At 46.7% G+C, this 20,060-nt stretch overlaps 1 protein-coding gene across 3 annotated transcripts; it reads right to left on the bottom strand.

Moving 5' to 3' along the window:
• Positions 1-801: 801 nt before the first annotated feature.
• CXCL12 (C-X-C motif chemokine ligand 12) lies at positions 802-19,695 on the bottom strand. 3 transcript variants are annotated; one of them, XM_054831812.1, is made up of 5 exons: positions 19,537-19,695; positions 14,160-14,277; positions 10,623-10,709; positions 6,840-6,937; positions 802-4,955 (listed from the first exon to the last, which is right to left on the bottom strand). In XM_054831812.1, exons 1-5 carry the CDS (start codon positions 19,595-19,597, stop codon positions 4,924-4,926), a joined length of 396 nt encoding a protein of 131 aa, XP_054687787.1. In that variant the 5' UTR covers positions 19,598-19,695; the 3' UTR covers positions 802-4,923. The 3 variants fall into 3 exon arrangements, with proteins under 3 accessions (XP_054687787.1, XP_054687788.1, XP_054687789.1); XM_054831813.1 differs by lacking the exon at positions 6,840-6,937; XM_054831814.1 differs by having other exon boundaries at positions 802-10,709.
• Positions 19,696-20,060: the final 365 nt, after the last annotated feature.

Raw genomic sequence — 20,060 nt, 5'->3', positions numbered from 1 at the left:
AACCTTTCCTCCACCCAGAGCTGTACATGGTGCTGGAATTTACCTGTGTTGTTGCAGGAGGACTGGCAAGTTGGAGCAGGGCAGCTGTGGAGGCAGCAGGGTGACCAGAGGAAACACTTTTCCCCTGCCATGGGGACTTGGAGATGGGGGAAGGCACTGACAAAAGCCAGTTTTCAACTCATGCTTTTGAACCTCACAGCAAATTCCCTACAACATCATCCAAGTTAGGATTATACATCCAGGATCTCAGGCCAGTCCTACAACCACTAAAACCATTCTCCACCTCCAAACTGAAGGCTGACCCTGCTGTGACCTGGGAAAACCAACTCCAAGGAAAGTGTTGTTCGCAACATCTGGTCTTTTGTCAAATGCATCCCCTGACACCCCTCAGGCTCTTCAGAGAACCCCTCATCCCTTCCCCAGCACAGTTGATGATGGCATCCCTCTTGCTGGAGCAAAAATGGCTCACAGTTTTCAGTTCCACTGAAGTCAGTCTGCTGCAGAAGACAAGTCTGGGGGGAAAAGAGTTTAAAAAAAAAAGTTTGGGCTTCTGTTTAGGGAGGAAATGGTTAAGCCTTTCCTTTTGAAGATGACACATTTCAATAAGCTAGGCTGCTGCCCCCTGCCAAACCCACACCCCATGGGCACTTTGCCTTAGCTTCCTTGCAGAGAGTCTGAGCCCATGGGGCTACATGGAAGCAGCCTTGAAACTGGACACTGAAACTACATCTGAATGTTTTTTCTGATGTGAAGCTTTTAGCTGTTTGTATGTGAGGAAAAAAAATTAGAAGCAAGTAATAATTTCATTTAGATAGACATTTTTTATTATGAAAATTTTAAGTGCATATACATTTATGGGAGAAATTACAACAATATAAAAGTGTTTGTTTTCAAAATATTCTATGAAAGGAGTAATTTCAAAAGTGTAATATAACTCCTCCATAAAAGCTGCCTTACAGGAACACAAATACAAAACCCTTTTCACATTATTTGGGAAGATATTTCTTTTTACTTAATAAAAATATAAAGTACAGTATTTACCACATTCTGACAACACTGAGTTCTTAAGGAGTGGGAGATGGGAGTTTCATGCAGCCCTTTCATCATTATACGCTTTCTTCTGTGTGGTCACCAGAGTTTCGCCTCTGCAGACAAGGCTTGTCTTGGTGGGATGTTGGTAAAGCAAAAAATTCAGATTTTAGATGATGAATTCTCAGAAACCTCTGGTTACTATAAATCTCATCACTCAAAACCAGTTGCCAGAGAAAAGAAGGACCCTCTAGATGTTAAGAAAGGGAAAATAGCAACAAAACCTTCTATAGGAACTGCATTTTCAATTAAATGTGTAATTTAACTTTGAATATAGCCTTCATTGCAAAATGAACAATCACCTTTACTCAAACACCTTAGTTAAAAACACATTAATAAGTCACCCTTCATCCTTCCTCAGGCAGAATTAAGATAAGATATTCATACATACAAGTGTAAAGCTAGTATAAATAAAAAATTGGCACAGCAATAAATACCACCTATTCTTTAAAAAAAAAAATCCAACCTTAGGATTCAACAGCTGCACTTTGAAAATACCACACGTGACGATTTCACATTTATGGAAGCTGCTTTTTCAGCACCAGTTCAGTGTTATCTCTTTTCCCTCCTTCTCTTCACATGTGGTCCCTACATCACCCCCATCTCCCCATGCTTCCTTTCCCTGATTCGGTCTTTGGTCAACTGTTAAAGGCAGAAAGGAAAATCTGGTGCTGTCCCTGAACAGGTTTTCTGCTAGTGCTGCTTCTCAGCCTGCTAAGACTGTGGTGTGCACAGGAGGAACAGTGTGCGATGCACAGCATAGCACAGGGAGCTTGGGGCAGCCAAGTGATTGATTTCACTAGTGTGAAGTGCTGCCCTTCCTGATGCATCATGCAAATAAAGGCAAAAAGCAAAGCTTCCTGTTGAAAGTTGAATTTTGGTCTAAAGTAAGAGAAAGCTTTTATCAGGTTGTCACTTAAGTCTTCAGTTATTTCTGGCCAGGTCTGTGCCACCCCTGCATTCACACCATGCTCAACCTTGCCCAGGCAAGGGAAAGTCCAGGTGCTGGCCCCTGGGAGCAGCCCCGTGCCCCAAGTGGTCTCAGCTACATGAGCAGTGAATCGTCACCAGCGCAGTGGTGTCAGGGCCCATGTCACAGTGTGAGTCTGAAGAAATGCCAGAGGCAGACAGCCCACAAGGCACCCAGACAAACACCACCTGGCTGTAAGTGTTCCCTAGCCTCACAAGAAGTCCCTTTCCTTCCTGCTGCTACTCACGGATTTCTACCAGGAGCAAATGCCCTTCATTTAGTACAGTCTACACCTGCAACACCCACTAGTTTGCCCCAGAAGAGAAGGTTGACAGGTGACCCCATTTCCTGCAGTACCTCCACTACCTGGCTATACTGTCCAGAGCTGGGACCACAGGGTTTGGCTGGGGTGCTCCAGCACTGCCCATCTCAATACTTCTGTCAAAGTAGTCTGCTTGCTCAGGCTGTAATGTGGGGCTGGCTGGCAAGTGCCCAGGAGCCTTTCCCAGCTGGTGCTGACCCCAGATGCACTCCCTGTTTAACAATGACTGCAGCAGAGCTGGGAAAGCTGTACAGTCACATCTATTCACTGCAAACCCCTAGAAACAAAGTCTTCATGGCCTCTATCATCATTAGGAGAGTATGCTGTTGAATCAAAACTAGAGGATTATTTAATTCTTCATTTACTCCAATTGGAATCGATCAGACCTCAAGCTGTCCTTCGATGGGAAGAATGTACCTTCCTAGATGGGAAGGACAAGCCTCATGTCTGTGTCAGAGCCAAGATTCTTCCACACTTTCCCCAAAGTCATTCTTGGCTTTGACACTCACATGTTCGTCTCTGCCAAACCACCAGTAATTGCAGGTGCATGTGTGGGGACAGTAGATGGACCCTAGGATATAAAGTACAGTCCAGGAAAGACACAAGAAACTCTAGTTTTCTCAGAAGTTCTTTCTGTTTTTAGCTTTACAATACAGATTCTGATCCTACTCACATTAAATCAACACTCCAATTCTCATCAAATACAGTGGTACCAGACCTTTTGAAACAGAGACACAATATACTTAAAGCACCAGGCTGGTAAGAACAATAGAAGAAATGTCAAAATCACACACATACACATTTCAGGCACAGCAGTTGGTTTCTGCTTTAAAGCAAATGAGGTGATGTGGTCCCAGCTGAAGCACTCTCTGTAATAGTACTGTTTTGCAGAGAGGAAAATACTTACAAGATTTTTACCTGAATCCACATGGAAATAAGGTAGTCCCTGGCTAGCCAAAGTGCTTCTTTGGCACTAAAGATGCCTACCACAAAAAGGAGTGCTTAGTGAAACACCCCTCTCGGTGTTCCCAACACAGGCTGCAGGGAAGAGGGAAGATTCCTTCTGAAGCAACTCGCTCAAAAAAAATAGTCTTACAATATTTTTTGTTTACAATACATACACAGATACATACAAACACAAGCCTTGTGCCGCACAAATGTGCTTCCCCCCAGATCCCAGTGCACAGCGTAACATGATTATCGCAGTACTGCAGGTGTCTTTCCATACACTATATAGCAAAGATATGGCATATATAGGCAGGAATCGGGAGAAAGAAATTTCTGGCTGAGGGAGGGGATTGGTGCAAGAAGTGGTACCTGTCCCTGGGGGTACTTCGCAAAGGCAATTGCAGAGGTTATCCTGTTCACCAGCAAACAGGGCCATGACCACTGGTGAATGGTGAGTGTTTGCCTTCATTTCAATACCCAAGAAACACCACTCTTTCCACAAACTGGGCAGAGTCTCTCTTGCCCCAGGCATCTCTTTTCTCCAAAGACATGCCCAGACATCCTCTTTTAGGTATCTTCAGAGCAATCAAAGATGTTACGGCCCTCAGGTACATGTGACTGTGTGCGACTGTTCAGTAGCCAAGGCTACAGCATCGTTGGTGAAGGGTCACGTGAATGCATCTATTCCTACTTCAGTGCAATGCCAGCCAGGCAAACTGAAGCCATCTCCTCTGGATGGGTGGGAAGAGACACCTGGTGCATGGTAGTGTATCTGACTCCTCCAGAAATTTGCAACATGATCGTGCGGTTAGAACTTTAATAACCCATTCCTTTTTGTGCTAAAATCTGTCATCAGAAACACAGGAACATAGGTAATGCCAGGTGACATCAGATCAGTGCTGTGGCTCCTAACACACACAACTACTACAAACCAAGTACTAGCACTTGCAATACCAGATGTGCATTGACGCAGCTGCTCATAGTTGTCACCAAGGTCTCTGATCTTCAGAGAAGGGCTTTAGCCCTGTAGGCTTGAGTTTAATCCCTCACCCAAAATACCTATAAATGCCACCCATGACAATGCTGTCCACTTTCATCAATGTCTGATGCTTTTTAGCCTTCCTATGTTCTTGGCCTTGATGACTTCTGGAGGCAAGGAATTCCTCCACTACTTGCACAACATCATTGCACTGTACAGTTCATGTCCTTCTAGGTTTAAAACTCCAGGAGACTTGCATGAACCAAAAGAAAGTTAAATAAAGCAGGACCTCTACATAGCCAAGGAAATAAAATATCATATAATAACATAGGGTTAGTTTAAATACATATCTGCCGTCAGTGCTAAGTAATAAACCAACCTGTATAAAAACATTTTTCTCAAATAGTTACATCTTACTATATAAAAGTAGCACTGTGAAAGCAAGCCAGTTTGTGCAAAAAAACCCCAACAAAACCCACCAAAAAAACTCCAAACAAAAAGCTTTGGAAATGCATGAAGCGTTGCTTTTGTGCTGTATGATAACTGAAATGTATTCATTCCCTAATACTGGTTATCTGCTCTCTGGGTCCTACAGTAAGAAATCCTGTAGACGGCTTACAATGCTTGCCTCTTACATCTTGAACCTCCTGTTGATGAAGAACAGAGTGAAACACTATTAAGGTTTATTTCAGTTGCAAAAGCTTTGATATCAGGCCTAGTCAAACAGCAAATCTGTGTCTGGACAAACCCAAAGGCAGTTCCTTTTGCAGTCCCTCCAACTGGTATTTGCCAAACATTTTGGGGGAAGTTCTCCACAAGGAGGTACTGGGACCCAGCAGGGCAAACCCAGCAATGGGAGTTATTTTGGGCAGGTTGTGCTCATCACAGTTAGTAAGGTGGTCAGAGCTAACATAGGAGGAAGGCTGGCTAGGAAGCTTATTCTAGACTTGAAAGCTGGAGCGGAGAATTATCGGTGGGCACAGAGACTCGGTAAAAAATTAGCAGGGAAAGGAGGGATTAATCATACGTGAGCAGCCCCAGTAGTGGAGAAAGTGGCACTGGGAATGCCTCCTTTACCGGCCCCTACCCCATGGCTCTACTGGAGATCAGGGACTGCAGCTCCACAGGGGGTCTACAAGGGTGCCAGGTCTCTGTGAGGATGGAGGAACACAGAGGACAGCCCATTCTGTGCTCTTGTTGGTGTTCAGCTCCCACCATTGGGTGGCTGGAGAGCAAAGGCCCCCAAGCATGCTGCCCAGCCAGGAACTGTCCTCATGGCCTCCCTGCTTTGGGACCTCACCTGCTGTGAGCAGCTGGGCAGCACATCACAGGTCATGGTGACCAGCTGCTCAGTGAAGGTGGGGTGACAGGGAAGGTGAGCAGCCACATGGTGCTCAGTAAACATATGAGGGATTAAGTGCAGAGGTAGGGAGCTCAGGGTGGGAGGCAGACACATCAAGTCTCCCATGCTCAGTGGGAGCATGGCACCCAGGAAGAGTGGTGGGTTAGGGATCACAGCAAAGTGCAAGTGTGTTGTGTGCAGGGTTCTCTCAGAACAAGGAGCCAGTCTGTGCTGGTAGCCTCCAGGTTTTGTCTGAAGTGACCCCTACTCCTGCTCCAGGCTGATCAGCCTTTTGCAATATAGACGAGGTCACTAAGGCTGAGTTACAAGTGTCAGAGGGTAAACATCAGGTATTCAAAAACCCTGATATCCCAGCATGTCTTGTCTAGCCTACAGGACCAGAACAAACATCCCTTTCTGGACATCCCTGCTGGACAACTAAGATTGTGTGATCACAGCCAGAAACAGTTGTGGCTACTCTCAGTGAAGGTAGCCTCGGAAAAACTCATTCAAGCATAAAGAGGATGACTAAGCCGTGAGCAAAATTTTCCTCTTTGAAGATATCTTTTCCAATATCCCACACCAGTAACCTTACTTCTTTTGGTGCAGAAAGGCAGGGCACACCACACTGGTGGGAAAAAACCAACTAGGACATCCAGAGCATTGGTATATCTAACACCGTTCTCTGGGACTTGCCTAGCATCTCCCATAGGAGAGGTGTCAACCAGTCACCAATGTACCAAAACATGTTGTCACCACCCAGTGCTGCATTTGTCATTAAAAAAAACCAGTGACAAATTCCCAGCTGTTATTTATAGTTTAACTCTGTCAATTTAGATTTGGAGGAATACGGCCAGCTAAAAGACATGGGGCTTCCAAACCTTTACTCTGTTTTTGACTTTGGCTTTGCTTCGGGATTATTTTGGCCTCTTTGGGTGTCCCATTTTCCTATCTGTAAAATGGGAAAATTTTCCCACCTCTGTTGTGGCTGAACTTTTCCCCTGTTTTAAGAGTTTTATGTATGTATTACCCCTTTGCAGGGAGGGTACAATTGTTATCCTCAACAAATATGGGGGAAAATGGAGGTCTGGATAGGCTAATATATTTGCCAAAGGTCACATAGGATGGTCAGTGGAAGAGCAGGGACTTGAACCTGAGGTATCCCAGCTCAGAAACTAATGCCTCCTACCATTCTTTCTCCCTGGAGACTTTAGTGGTGTTGCACGGGAAGGGCAGCGTGGGCCCCGTTTCTTCTGTTGCTTTTTTTTATGAGTGCGATGACGTGGTCTAAATTAAAAGAAAAATACAAAAAGACTGCCATAAATTATCCATATACAAAGGCCTTATTCACATTTATCCTATGGTCCCTTCACACCTTGCTGGCAGGGTGCAAATGAAGATCATCTCCTTTCAGATACCCTCTGCCTCAGAAGAACACTAGGCAAATGAAAGTGCCCTGGTGACAGGACATTTGCAAATTCTGAGGCCAAAACAACTCTTTTCCCAAAACACCTAAGCCTCCCCAAATGCCTGCCAGAACTTGTCAGCCAGGAGCCTCACCATCCACATGGTAACCCCTGAGGTACTATGAAAGCAGAGGGAGGCTGGATTTCTGGCTTTTCCCACCCAGCATTCCCACTGACATAAACAAGAACCAGGGGCTATTCCATAGGATTTGCAAGCATTCAGTGCCTTCGAATAAGGCTGTGAAGATGTTCGCCTGCATTGTCTCTCACCATGTGAGACATTCACCCAGCACACACTTGGTGGAGCACCGGGAGATAAGTTATTTTAGTGTCTTGTACTTCAGCCCTTATTTACAAACGAGGTTAGCAATTAGGAAGAGGTACCACACCGGGATTTACAAGCACTATGTAGGCAGGCAACAGCAGGGCTTGGCTGCCATCACAGCCAGCCCCTAGAAGCTGGAAGTTTCCTTTCCTTTCTTCCAATGGGTTCAGGGGAAAGGTTTTTCCTGTTTGACTTTATCTTCTCCAGATCCATCAGCTCTCTTATCTGTGCCTGCAGTAGCAGCTGAGCTTAATGAACTCCAACTTCTTGGGCTGAGGGGAGGTTCTGAGGTGGGACTATATTAACGTGACAAGGATCATTCTCTGGTCTGTTTACTCTGCAAAGGGCTGATTTTGCATATCCTTGCATGAAGGGAGAAGGGAAAGGCAGTCAAGGCTGGACTGTAAATGATGACTGGGATTGCCTGGAAGTGACAAAGGATTTGTTAGCTATTTCAAGAACGGACTGATTTGCCCCTTGTCTATAAAATTAATGAATGTTGAATGATGTTGGCCACAGCAGCTGCACAATGATTTTTAAAGCCAGTTAAGGAATTTGGTTTCCTGACAGCCAGAATGTATTTTACTGATGTCTCATAAGTTTGTATATTACATGGAGATGTGATGAATATAAAGCAATAATAAAGGCTAAGCAAAATTAGTGAGCAAAATAATTCCCTACTAAAAAAACATCTCTGGTTTCAAAGTCAACTGTATTGGACTGCTATATTCTATGAACTTTTCCTTGCCCTTAGCTGCAGATTATAACACAGAAGATACTCTTATATTGAAGCACTGGTATAGATTAAGATGTCTTGACACTTTGGATTTTACTTAAGCAATTACAAGAGCCCTTTCTACAAAACGTATTGATTTTATTCCAGAAAAATAAATTCCCATGTACAATTGGGTTTTCATAACATGAAACAATTAGCCATTTTATTGCTAGTGCATATAGGGTAATGTCACATTTCATACAATTTCAGTACAAGTGAAAAAATATAATATATGGCTGATTGAAATTGATAGCTACATTAACATTTATAGATCTATATAGATTTATTTTACAAGCTGTTAGTAGTTTAGAGGGATATCGGTGTTTTAAACTACCAACATTCATATGGCTCCAATTCAAATATATGAATTGTTTGATGCGCTATAAATATATTCCAAAGTACATTTCGTTGAAGAAGTCAAAGCTGTGCACTAAAATATATCAAAAACATGCCTTGTGAAAATGCTACTGGCAGAGCCCTGACTGTGGAGCATGAAAATGCCACTGGTGCTAGCATTACTAGTTGGAAAATGAAAATAATGCCATGATTACAGGATTATGTGATGGAGATACATGCTTTCTATCATCTTATTTCATAGAGCTGGGACCAAATTCTCTTCTGTTACTCAGTGGAAACCAGGATGAAATCCACCAAATTAGCAGAATTGCTTCTGGATTAGCATTAGTTAAACAAAACCCAGAATCTGGCTGGAGATCAGGCATGGGCTCACTGATTTCAGTAGAGCTGGCCCCAGATCTTCACCAGTGGAACTGAGTGAGAGCAGAATGTGTTCCAGCTGAGTTGTTTCCCTAAGTCAAGCAGGCAGGATCTGAGCACATAATCACATTTGCCCAACCCCACAAATTTCTTAAGTGCCTCCTAAATTTCAGGTCTTATGAACAGAACCAAGGGCTTCATTGGGGCTGACAGCAAACAGAAACTTAGGCAGGGGCTTGAGGATTTTCCCAAGTTGGAAAACAAAATAGCTCAAGCCCCTAGGATAGTCAGCATGGGCCACATCCTGCTCTCAGGTTCAGTTGTGCCTAAATCCAAAGCCATCCTGGCAGCATTAACCTGGATTACCCCTGCAGAGAATTTGCCCAAAGGACAAGAGAGCTGAGTGCTGGCAGCAGAGAAGGCACTGAGCATTGGATGAGACGGGAAGAGCTGTCAGGGCTGGAATCACAGTCAGTTTGTTAGCTGGCTTCCTCCCCTCCTCCTCCTCACTCTTGGCCCCAGCGTGCTCCCAAAAGGGCCACATGGAGGAATCTCTCACCTCTGGTAGCATTTCTCCCCTCGCTTATTGTAAAAATACAGAGGAACAAAGACTTTTTCTTTTGAACTCTACCCGTTGTTTGGCAGATACATTTGCAAAGCAAACAGTGGAGGGCATTCAGCTACCTGTACTGCCTCACATCTGCCCTGGGGCAATACCCTTCCCCACATTTCTCCAAGAATGCATTGCTTTTACAAATGACTAGATTCCAGCCCTGCCTTTACCCTACGGATGCAGCGGGGGCAAGGTTCAGCACGGTTACAGCGTGGTTACTGAGGGGTGGGAATGTGGTGGCAAAGGTGGGAGGGATACTGAGTGCACAGGTAGGCTTGCTGACCAAAATACCACTGCTGGATCAATTGCAGAGGCCTGGGCAAGCAAGGAAATGCTTTGTGCCATCACTCGTCTCCTCTTCCATCCCAGCAAGGCTGGAGCCCTCCCTTGCAACTCAGCATAGATAGGTTCTCTGAGCTGCTCTTGCTCACTGTAAAATTGAACTGAGATAGGCTGGGTCCACCTCACAGTAGCCATGATCACCCACTTTCAAGGGGAATAAAAATAGATTTTAAAAGTCTGAATTTGCCAAGTATGGCTGGTTTTCCCCTGGCTTTGTGGGAGAGCCTTATTCACGACAGCGCATCTTGCCTTGGCCGATATTAATAGCACTCCACACCGGCCAGCAGAGAAACAATTTTTAGCACCAAGACCTCCTAGGCCTCAGCTGCCTGTGCAAACAGACCCCCAATGTAACATGGAAAAGGGGCTCCAAAGAAACTGGAACAATATAGATTTTGAAGTAACTGTAGTTTGGTTTGGGGAAGTAGGGGCATAAAGGAAGCGTTTTCCTTGGGAGAACGGCTTTTTTTTAAAAAAAAAGAATGAGTTGGGGACCCCAGAACAGATTCATTAGGATAGATCTTGCCTCAAACCCTGGCAAAACTCTTAGTTTAACATTTAGGATATACTAGAAGCTGTTGTTTTAATACAGATTAGGTCAACTCCAAACCCATCTTCAAAACAATATCTGATTCCACGAGTACTTTGTCCACATGGTAAAAGCCAGCCCTTAATGTTCTACCCTTTAATAACTCAGGATGTTAGCTGTTAAGTCCATTTGTCTCTTGCCTTACTTGTTTAAAGCTTTCTCCAGATATTCCTGGATCCACTTTATCTTGGGATCAATGCACACTTGCTTGCTGTTGCTCTTGAGCCTTGCACTGCCAAAGGAGAAAGGTCAGAGTGAGTCTAGTGCACGATGTTCCTCAGCCCACCCCCACCCCCAGGTGCCTTATTTTGCACAGAGGTTTGCAATTCCACTATGGACAGTAGAGCTGTGTCCAACTTCCTTGGGTGTCAGTGCTGCTCTCAGTTAACCCATGAAGAGGATGGTTTATCCCTGCCATACTCAAGGCAGCTATTATAAATATCCCTGGGTTCGAAGCACTGGTACAATTTGTCTCCTCTGATTGTGATTCTTGTGATCCGTAGTGGTATGCATGTGGGGGTGGGACAGATACAGAATTTGAATCTAGGTTTTTCATTTCATACCTGGGCTGTTATGAGTTCAGTACCAGGAACAGCTAAATTTCATTTAGAAATACTGACATGGTAAATATAGGCCATTTTTTCAAGGAATTAATTAAGAACAGCTTTCAGATTCAACCCAAAATTGAAGTTTCACATGTTTTGAGGACAGATACCAAGCCATACCTCTTGGATGTTCTGAAAGGGTCCAGTTAACTTTTTGTTTTATACAAGACTGAACTAACAGGTTGCAGGCAGGAAGACAACTGGAAGTACCACAGTGCCAGAGGCAAGTTTTCCTTCCTGCATTCACTCAGCACTGGAAACAAAAGCAGAAACTCCTGAAGGGTTTCTCCTGAATGTTCAAGTTGCACTTTCCAAACCAGACTGTTCAGCTAATTTGAATGTCCTGTGAATTTCGCATATGGGCTATCTGCATCTTTCATACAGAAGCAGTACAAATAGCTTTTCACTTGCATCAGCAGGTCTCACCCTCCAGGGATCTCAGTGCCTCTTGAGAGTGCCATGATGTGATCTCCCACTGTGATGTGATCTCCCATGTTCCCCCAAGCACCTTGCCCCAGCTGCTCAGAAATTTCCCCTTAAACAGCCTGCCTGCCACACAAAAGTGCCAAGAACAGCAATTTCATGGACATGCCCATAGGAATAAGTTCAGTACTTCTTTAAGCATTTTGCTGGATGGAAGCCAAAATGTTCCCTGCTTTATAAATGAAATCTGCAGAATATAAAACTATGGCGCAAGAAATAACAGGTCAAAAAGGCTTCTTGGTCTGAAGTTATGTAACAACATAGTTGTAACATAAACACATCGAAGATCCACTCTTGCAAGCCCTGCGCCAATAAAGAGATGAATGGGCCTAATTCATATTTCCCTTATAGCGGTGCCAAGCTGGAGTATTTCCAGTGAAGTGATACCAACAGAGAGTAAGAATGGATTTGCTGATGTTAGCAATGCCTGGGAACTCTTGAGTTGGCCTCACAGGGTACAGAACCAAAAGCACGCATAACCAGCCTCCAGCTACATGCAATGCAATTCCTCTCACTTAATATTACGACACTGATTTTTCTAGTCATTTAGTTCTGAGCCTGTCAGCTCCTGCTCCTTGTACAGTCACGGCAGAGATCTAGGCAATTGTATGGAGTGTTAATCTGAACTGGTTTAGATGTCTACTTTAGGATGCAATTAATTGCATGCTAAAAATGCCTATTTCTCTGTACTGAAAAGCAGGGAATTTAGGATGGGCTTTGTAGAAGCAGACATTGAAAGAGGAGATTTCTAGATTTGGAGAGATGACTTCCCCTAGAACCAAAGACAAAAGCCTGCTCTTAGGCTTTTTGTTCAGGTACAATTCCCCTCAATCATAAAGGGGAATGTACTTGTGCAAAAAATATGAGATTTTTCCCTGAAACTATATGATTTCACTGAGATTCTCTATTCCTGAAAATGGTAGCTTTTAAGTTACTTACACCTCCACTCTATAATGCATATCCACTAAATTCAGACTGTGGTTAAAACCATCAAGATGAGAAATTTATGTGTTAGTTTTGATTCCATTTCAGCTTCTGTTTTGATAAAGACCTAGTTCAAACTCAGGGGTATTTGGAGGTAAGTTTTTAAATATCTTTTTAAAGTAACAAAAAGATAGCAAACTATAGGTTCATGGGTACTGTGTGCCACTAAATCACATTGCAAACAAACACATTTGGGTCAAGAATGGACAAGAACATGAGTCGTATGTGTTTCTGCATTTCATGCTCTTATCTATCTCTAATGACTATGACCCCAAGTTAATTAAGAGATAAATGTATACTCTATCCTGTCTTAAATGCCTGTCATTTTCTTGAAACTACTCCAGAAAATTCCAAATCCTCTAAAAGCCTTAGCGCTGGGACCCTTATGACATTCACTGACAGTCCCAGAGCATGAATCCATACACTATTGTATTTTGGATGCTTGCCTCCAAAATTGTTTATAGGTAGAGATCAGAGTTAGTCACAGCTGGTTTTGCCATTTTTGTGAAAGGAAATTATTTCTCAGCTGAGGCTTACATTTTTCTCACTGTCCTCCACCAAATCCTAAGGCAGAAGCACACATGAGAAAATGTGCATGATCTACCCAGAGTGGTTTAAGAAAGAAAAATATCATATGAATAAAAACTGGTTCATGAATGGATACATGCTTCTCAATATATCTGTACATTCCTGAGAAATCGCATGAAACCACATCAGTTTTCTGAGTGCAGAAACATTTTGGATGACAAAGAATGGATTTCTACAGCATTTAAGTTGAAACTGGAAGAGCTCGACATGAATCGAAGACAGAACTAGTGATGGGAGCAACACACAAATAGCCTGTCTAGTCACTCAGGTGCTCTTACAGAGGTCAGCAGAAGCTGATGGTAGTAGGGCTCCCTTGCAATCAAAAGATGAATGACAATTTTTTTCTTCTGAAGATTTTGAATTTTGGGAGAGGAGTGAGGGGGTGACCCATGCACAAATGAACCAAAAAGACCTTCCTAAAAACACACACACAAATCAACAACCCCATTTTTTCTGAAAGTCAGTGTTTTTCAGCAAAAATGAAGAGGTTATTTTCCATTGGGAACCCATCATCTCTGTCCTGCTGTGATCTGCGATTTACCAGAGTCAGCCACTGCCTGGTGTGTCCATAGATCAGGCCAGCACATGTTTAGGGTCTGTACCTCCTGTGGAGGCTACACAAAATCTAGGAATTCCTTTTGCTTGTTTGGCTCCTCTCTATGGAGAAGTGGAGCATTAGAAGACTCAGACCACTGTAAAGTCTTTTCCCCAAGGTGTGAAGCTCCACATCCAAGGCCTGTTTGACATTCCTGCTCACATACCCATGGGGGAACAGGACATGGGATCACATAGTCACAGGGAGATCACAGAGGTAGAGCACAGCTGGGAAACATATAGCTGGGCTCCTTTGTGTGGGGTAAAGCAGCGTCCAGCTGTGCCTGACACATGGGTTGAAGAGATGAATTTGAAATCATTGCATGAGACACAGACCAAATCGCAGCCGCCAAAGCAGGGACCAGCTCTGTGACTCTTCTTTTTGACACCTGAGCTTTGCACCCAGCTGAAAAGAGTAAGAGACTTACACAATCTGAAGTGAGCAGTTGGGTGTGGAGAGGATTTTGAGGTGCTTAATGTTGGCTCTTGCCACGTTGCTCTCGTAGAATCGACAGGGACATCGGTAAGTCAGGCTGACGGGTTTCTCTGCGGGACACAGGGAGAGAAAGGACACATTACTCCCTCTCATTCCCGGTCAGCAGCACAGATACACAGACCAGGGCTGACAGAAACTCTCTCCAAATATGCAGGTGAAAAAAAAGCAATAGAAAAGCTGTAGCTTTGGGAGAGCATTTGCCCACAGCTCACAGCACAATCCTTTTACCCCAATACCCAGCCTTTCAATCCTGGTGCGTGGGATTTTGGAAGACAAAAGAAGAGGAACAGAAAATGGGGATAAGTAAAGAAGAAGAGATTAGAATAAGGAGCCAGTCCATTGTGCAGGGATGCTCCTGGTAATTAGACAAGATAAAGGCCAAAAGAGGGGGCACTTGTCCTCAGTGTTGTTCTTGCCAAATGATTTTGACCCGAGGCCAAATTAGAAGGTAGCCAGAAGAAAGCGATGAATTCCAAAGAGTTCAGATCAAAACGGCTGGGCTCAGGTGCAGGCTTTTCACGGGGGACTTACTGGCTAGAGAAAAGCCCTGAGTCTTTCAGGCTTTCCCAGGGCCCAGCAGCTGACCTTTCCCCACTACAGCCAACCTTTACTCACAGGCGAGATATTCGCATGAGGAGGTGCGACTCGGAGATGCGACTCGGAGATGCGAGATCACAGGAGATCACAGTGGTTTCGCAGGAGAGATTTGGAGTCTTTTGAACTCCCAGCCTGTGGCAAAGTGACGGCAATCCAGGTTATCAGGCGGTGTGCTCCCCATAGACTAATCAGGGACCGTCAGACTGGATGAGTCTTGTCACTAGCATCATGAGGGACAGAGTTAAGTTTAGCTCCCTAGACTAAAAATCAGCAATGAATATGCATGCGGAGCAAAGAAAAGCAGCCCAGCTCTCACCACAGCCTCTGATGCAGTCCTTCTGCTACCCGATTTCGCCACGGAAGAACTTAATTACTGGCAACCAAGTGCACACAAATAAGGTCCTCGCTCTGTGTGTAAGCTTCAAAGCTCCATGCACACTAAAATACAAACACAGAAGTCTTGCCTGGAAGTCTAGAAGGAGCTGCCTAAGATTTTAAGCAATTTCCCAGAGGAGCAGTTTTCAGCCTCTGGGAGGAATTAAATTCATACACCTAACCCATAAGGTCTGGCTCATGCTGTAGATGGTCAGATCTATATCTGACAGGGCTTTAGATCCCACATGGCAATCTGCCTCTCCTGTTTATTTAGCCACACAGGAGCACTTGCAGCATCCAAGCCCAGCTCCTTTAAAGGCACACAGAGAGCTAAAGAGCAGGGAAAAGTTTGGAATCCCTAAATTGCCATATAGGAAGGTGAGAAAAGAGACATCTTTTCAAAGTGCAGCTGATCTGCATATATTGCATATTTACCAATGCCTGTCTCTAGCACAGATAAACACAGACAACATGGTGAAATTACCCTGTCCTCAGGAGGAAAAACCCTTTTTTCCAAGAGCCTCTACCAAGAGATGAGACAGAATCAGATCCCACAGACAAATAGGTAAACAGAGAGGAATTCATCGGCAGGAGCAGAGTTCCTCCAAATTCACACCAGGATCCGGATTATAAGTTAACAAAATTGGAGGACATTTTCTATCAGTTTTATGGCAGTCCAAACAGTGATATCATCTATGAGTTAATAAATGGGAGAAGCTCCCATCTGCAGGGGGAGGAGGAAGGAGGGCTGCAGGGTGAGCCTCGTGAACACGCACTAGACTAACTACTGCTAATGTGGAAGGGAGAGAAAAGGCACTAGGATTTCCCACTGCAAAACTGTGCCTGAAAACTACACATCAGTGAGTTCATACTGGAAAGGGAGGCTGAGACTGAACGCAGTCATACAACAACGCTCAGTACAGCTGCAGTGTAAGTGTCTCTGAAAGCTTGTACCAACCAAGTTTAAGCAAGCTTTACCCTAAACAACACACATGAGATAAACTGTTCAGACCTATGATTTGAGTATGCAATCCTTTCCTCTCTGAGACTGAGAGAGGGACTTTCGATTCCATCCCACTTGAAATCAAGAACAGAGAAAGTTTAGCCATGACTAACATGCCCGTGAGTCCTAAAGTTGTTTCCTGCCCAAGAAAGGGTATCCAGCACAGCAAGGAAGAGGGGAAGCCCCAGCATTTGGTGTTCTTCTGTCACTGCAATGCAAGGTGGAATGACAACTCCCCTCTTAGTACAAGAATGCCTTTGGCATTTCTATGCCCCTTGCTTGGTGATCAGCAGCAGGCACTGAGCACCAGCGAGCGGCAGCACAGGCACCGACCGGGTCAGCTCTCAGCATCACTGCCCCTCCAGCACTCAGCTTGGCTGTGGCTCACTCTGCTCTCAGCAAGGCTGAAAACCAGGGAAAACTAGTGCATGTGACATCTCCCAACACATGAACTCTTACCATCCTAAAGTAGGAGAGGGAAAGGGCCATTTGGGGGCCATAATTTGGAAAGGGAAGATTGCTGGTCTCACCCCAAGGCTGACAACATGTCTTCCTTATCTCATTTCAAAATCTGAAACAAATTATTCCATGCACAGTACAGCTGATTTAGCCAATTATTCTACAGGTTTGCACTGCAGAAGTGAATGCTCTGTGGGTTCTCTGATGTCTAATAAACACTGAGCACAAGCGGAAGCCATTCTCTCTGTAGGACAAATTATAGTCTGTTATGTGACACTGTGACATGAAAACACCAGTTTTCATTAAACTGATGGCACATAAAGCTTTTGAGACCTTTGTCTGGTTAAAGTGGGTCAATATAGTGAAAAGTTACAGAAGAATCAGATGCTATTCAGACATCTCAATGTCATTCCTTCCACCTTATTCCCTTAGACAAAAATAAAAAGAAAACCTATCTTTTGGTCTCAACTAGAAGTGTTCTTGGATTTGGGTGTTGGGGGTTTTTTTTGTTTGGGTTTTTTTTATAATAAATAGTTTTACTGTTTTTTAACTCAAAGCTGAGTTTTGCTGGCTCTGAACACCAACTTCTGCTGGTAAATTCTCTCTAGAGACAAAGTGCTCACAAAAATCTCCCTCACAGAGTGACCACTTATCAAGGTTGGACAGCACCTACTTCACCCCGTAGGGATCTGCCTTGCCTCACCAGCACTGGAACTGCACAGTAAGGGAACAAGTGAGTTGCCAGTTCTGCTGCAAAGTTACCGTCAGTAACTTGCTGTGGGCACTGGAATGGAGAGAGAAGCTATATCCAGGCAAGCAGGCTGGGCATGAACAGACAAAATATTTGATGGAAGCATCATTTTACTCCTGTTGATCCAAAGGTGCATTTGTCAATATCAGGAGAGGGCTGGCAACTTTTTAACACTAGAACAACAGCTCCATTTCCCTGGGGAGTGAGGCTGTGAAAGGTAGATTCAACTTTACCAGGATGGCAAGGAAGAATTCAGATCTCGCTTGCCTTCCAGGACAAGGTAGTCCTGCAAGCCCTCATCTGGATCAGGGTTGAGAGTACTACACGATGTACAAAGCAGGCAAAAAGCTTCACTGTTATCACTCCAAGTCGGTGGGGTCTCTCTCCTTATACTAGTTTTTCTCCAACCCTTTTAAGCCATTGTCTCGGACACGCTTACCCTGCCATAACGATATCCACCGCCGTGTGCTGCCAGCTAAGAAGTGCTGCTGGGCAGGGGGCAAAGCGAGGTGCAGCGGGGCAGCTCTGCCAGCCCCCCCCCCCGACCCTGTGCTAAGCCCTGCCGAGAGGAAGGCGAGGAGCGGGAGAGCCCCTGAGCCCCCGGCAGCCCCCGTCCCCTATTCCCGCGGCTCCCATTCGGGCTGCAGCCCCGCTACGTGCCGGCAGCGCTCCCCGAACTCGTTTCAGACCCACACTGGAGGGCGAGGGGACCCCGCTCTGGGTACCCTGGCACCTGCTGCCGGCCGGGCCAAGCCGCTCGGGCGCTCTGCGCTCCGCCGTGCGCAGGGAGCCGCGCTCCGCGTAAGCGGCGGGGGCCAGAGCCCACCTGGCCGGGTCTGCCTGTTAGACTCTGTCGGGGGCAGTGCTTGCTCCGTGCTGGCTTTTTGTGAGCCTCACTGGGACGGGGTTGCTGCTGGGACAGTACTGTGGAAAGGCACCGGCGAAATTATCGGTAGCAATTAAGTCTCTCAGGCGAAACAAAGAGGGCACCGGAGGGCATCCTTGGCCGCCCTGGGTGGGGAACACCGCAGTTTCGGTCGCCAGAATGGGAGAATGAGACGGGAGCGGAGGACTGAAAGAGAGCTCGTTACCTGGCCAGCAAGCTTTCGATGAGGGGACAAAAAGTGGCAAATCTCTGTCAGCAGAGAAGCCAGAGGAGCGCCCGGGAGGTGCAGAGGCTGTGGGCAGGATCCCTGCCACGCGTGGGGAGTGTGACTGCTCCGTGCGGTCCCCACTCCCCCGGAGCCCCGCGGCACTGGGCTCCCCGCGGGATGCGGAGCAAGAGGCCCAGGTTGCTGCGGGCTCCGGGGCTGCCCGCACCCGGCGGCTCCCACGGCGGGCCCCTGGCGAGCAAGCCGGCCAGCTGCCGCTGCGGCCAGGCTCCGGGGGTGACACGCGGGACCCCGCGGCCGGCGTGGGGCGGGCGGGCGGTGAGACGGCACCGCAGCGCGGTGCGGGAGGGACAGCCGCGGTGTCGCTGCCTTAGCGACAAATGCCGCCGCGGCAGCGCTCGCCGGCTGCCAGCCCGCGCTTCCCCAGACCTCTGTCAGTGCGCCTCTCTGCGCTCCCCCGAAACCTCTCCGTGCACCCTCGCCGGGGGTGCGGTGAATTCCTACTGAGTGACCACTTTGGCTCAGCTCTGCCCTGATCGAGAGAAGATATATCACGAAAGAGGACAGAAAAGGAACCGAACAACCGCCTGGTTTTCATTTCTTGTAACTTTCAGGGCTGTTTTTTTAAAGGGGAAATCGATACGCATATTTTGCAACCACACCACCTCCCCGCAGACCGACCGCTGTTGAAAGTCTTCCCCCAGCCGATTTCAATCTGGGAGAAATTTGGCAAAGAGGATCGCTTTGACCAGCCTTCTTTCGAAAAAAGCGAGCGAGGGAGGGAGAGCCTGCCTGCTTCCAGCTCACAACAGCGATCGCTCGGCGCTCGCCAGACGCGCACATCTGAGCCGCGGCAGGAGCCAGAGAGCGAGCGAGCTGCGGACAGAGGGGGGAAGAGCGGGGATTTCCGCGGGACCGTAACTCCCGCCCGGGCTTCCCGGCGGCCGCAGGCAGGAGCGGTGCAAGCGGCGAGCAGGCAGCGAGAGCGGCGGCGCACGGGCAGGTCACTTACCCTCCGAGAGGGAGATGATCGCCAGGGCGAAGGCGAGCAGAGCCAGGGCTCGGAGGTCCATGCTGGGGCGGCTGGCGGGACGCGGGGCAGGCGCTGGAGTGCTCGTCCCGGCGGCTGCGGCGCTCTGCTGGAGTCCCCTCCTCCCCTCCCTCTATAGAGGGGCCGGGACCGCCGGGGCTGGGGGAGGGGAGCCAGGGGGAGTAGCTAGCCTATGATTTATTGCCCGTGGCATGTTATTACATCCTTCCTCTGTTAAAAATGCTTGGAAAGGAACCAAAAAAGCGAGGGCTCCTCTTTTCGCTCCGTCAGCCCGGCAGTCTTCCCCCAAGCAAAGCGCTTGCCCCAGAAGCCCCGCGACCCGAGCCCCCCGTGGGACGGCAGCGGCGGTGCGCTCCCCCCGAGGGTCCCGCCCGCACGGCGGCTCGGGGCTGCGGCGCGGCGGGGAGCCGGGATCACGGTCATTCCATACAGCCCGGACGGGGGGAGAAAGTTTTCTCGCCAAACTATGCCAGCCCCGGTCCCTT

This window comes from Grus americana, chromosome 7 (assembly GCF_028858705.1).
Source record: "Grus americana isolate bGruAme1 chromosome 7, bGruAme1.mat, whole genome shotgun sequence".
NCBI lineage: Eukaryota > Metazoa > Chordata > Aves > Gruiformes > Gruidae > Grus > Grus americana.
Note: the sequence above shows the minus strand (reverse complement) of the source record. Positions and strands in the feature narration are given on the sequence as shown.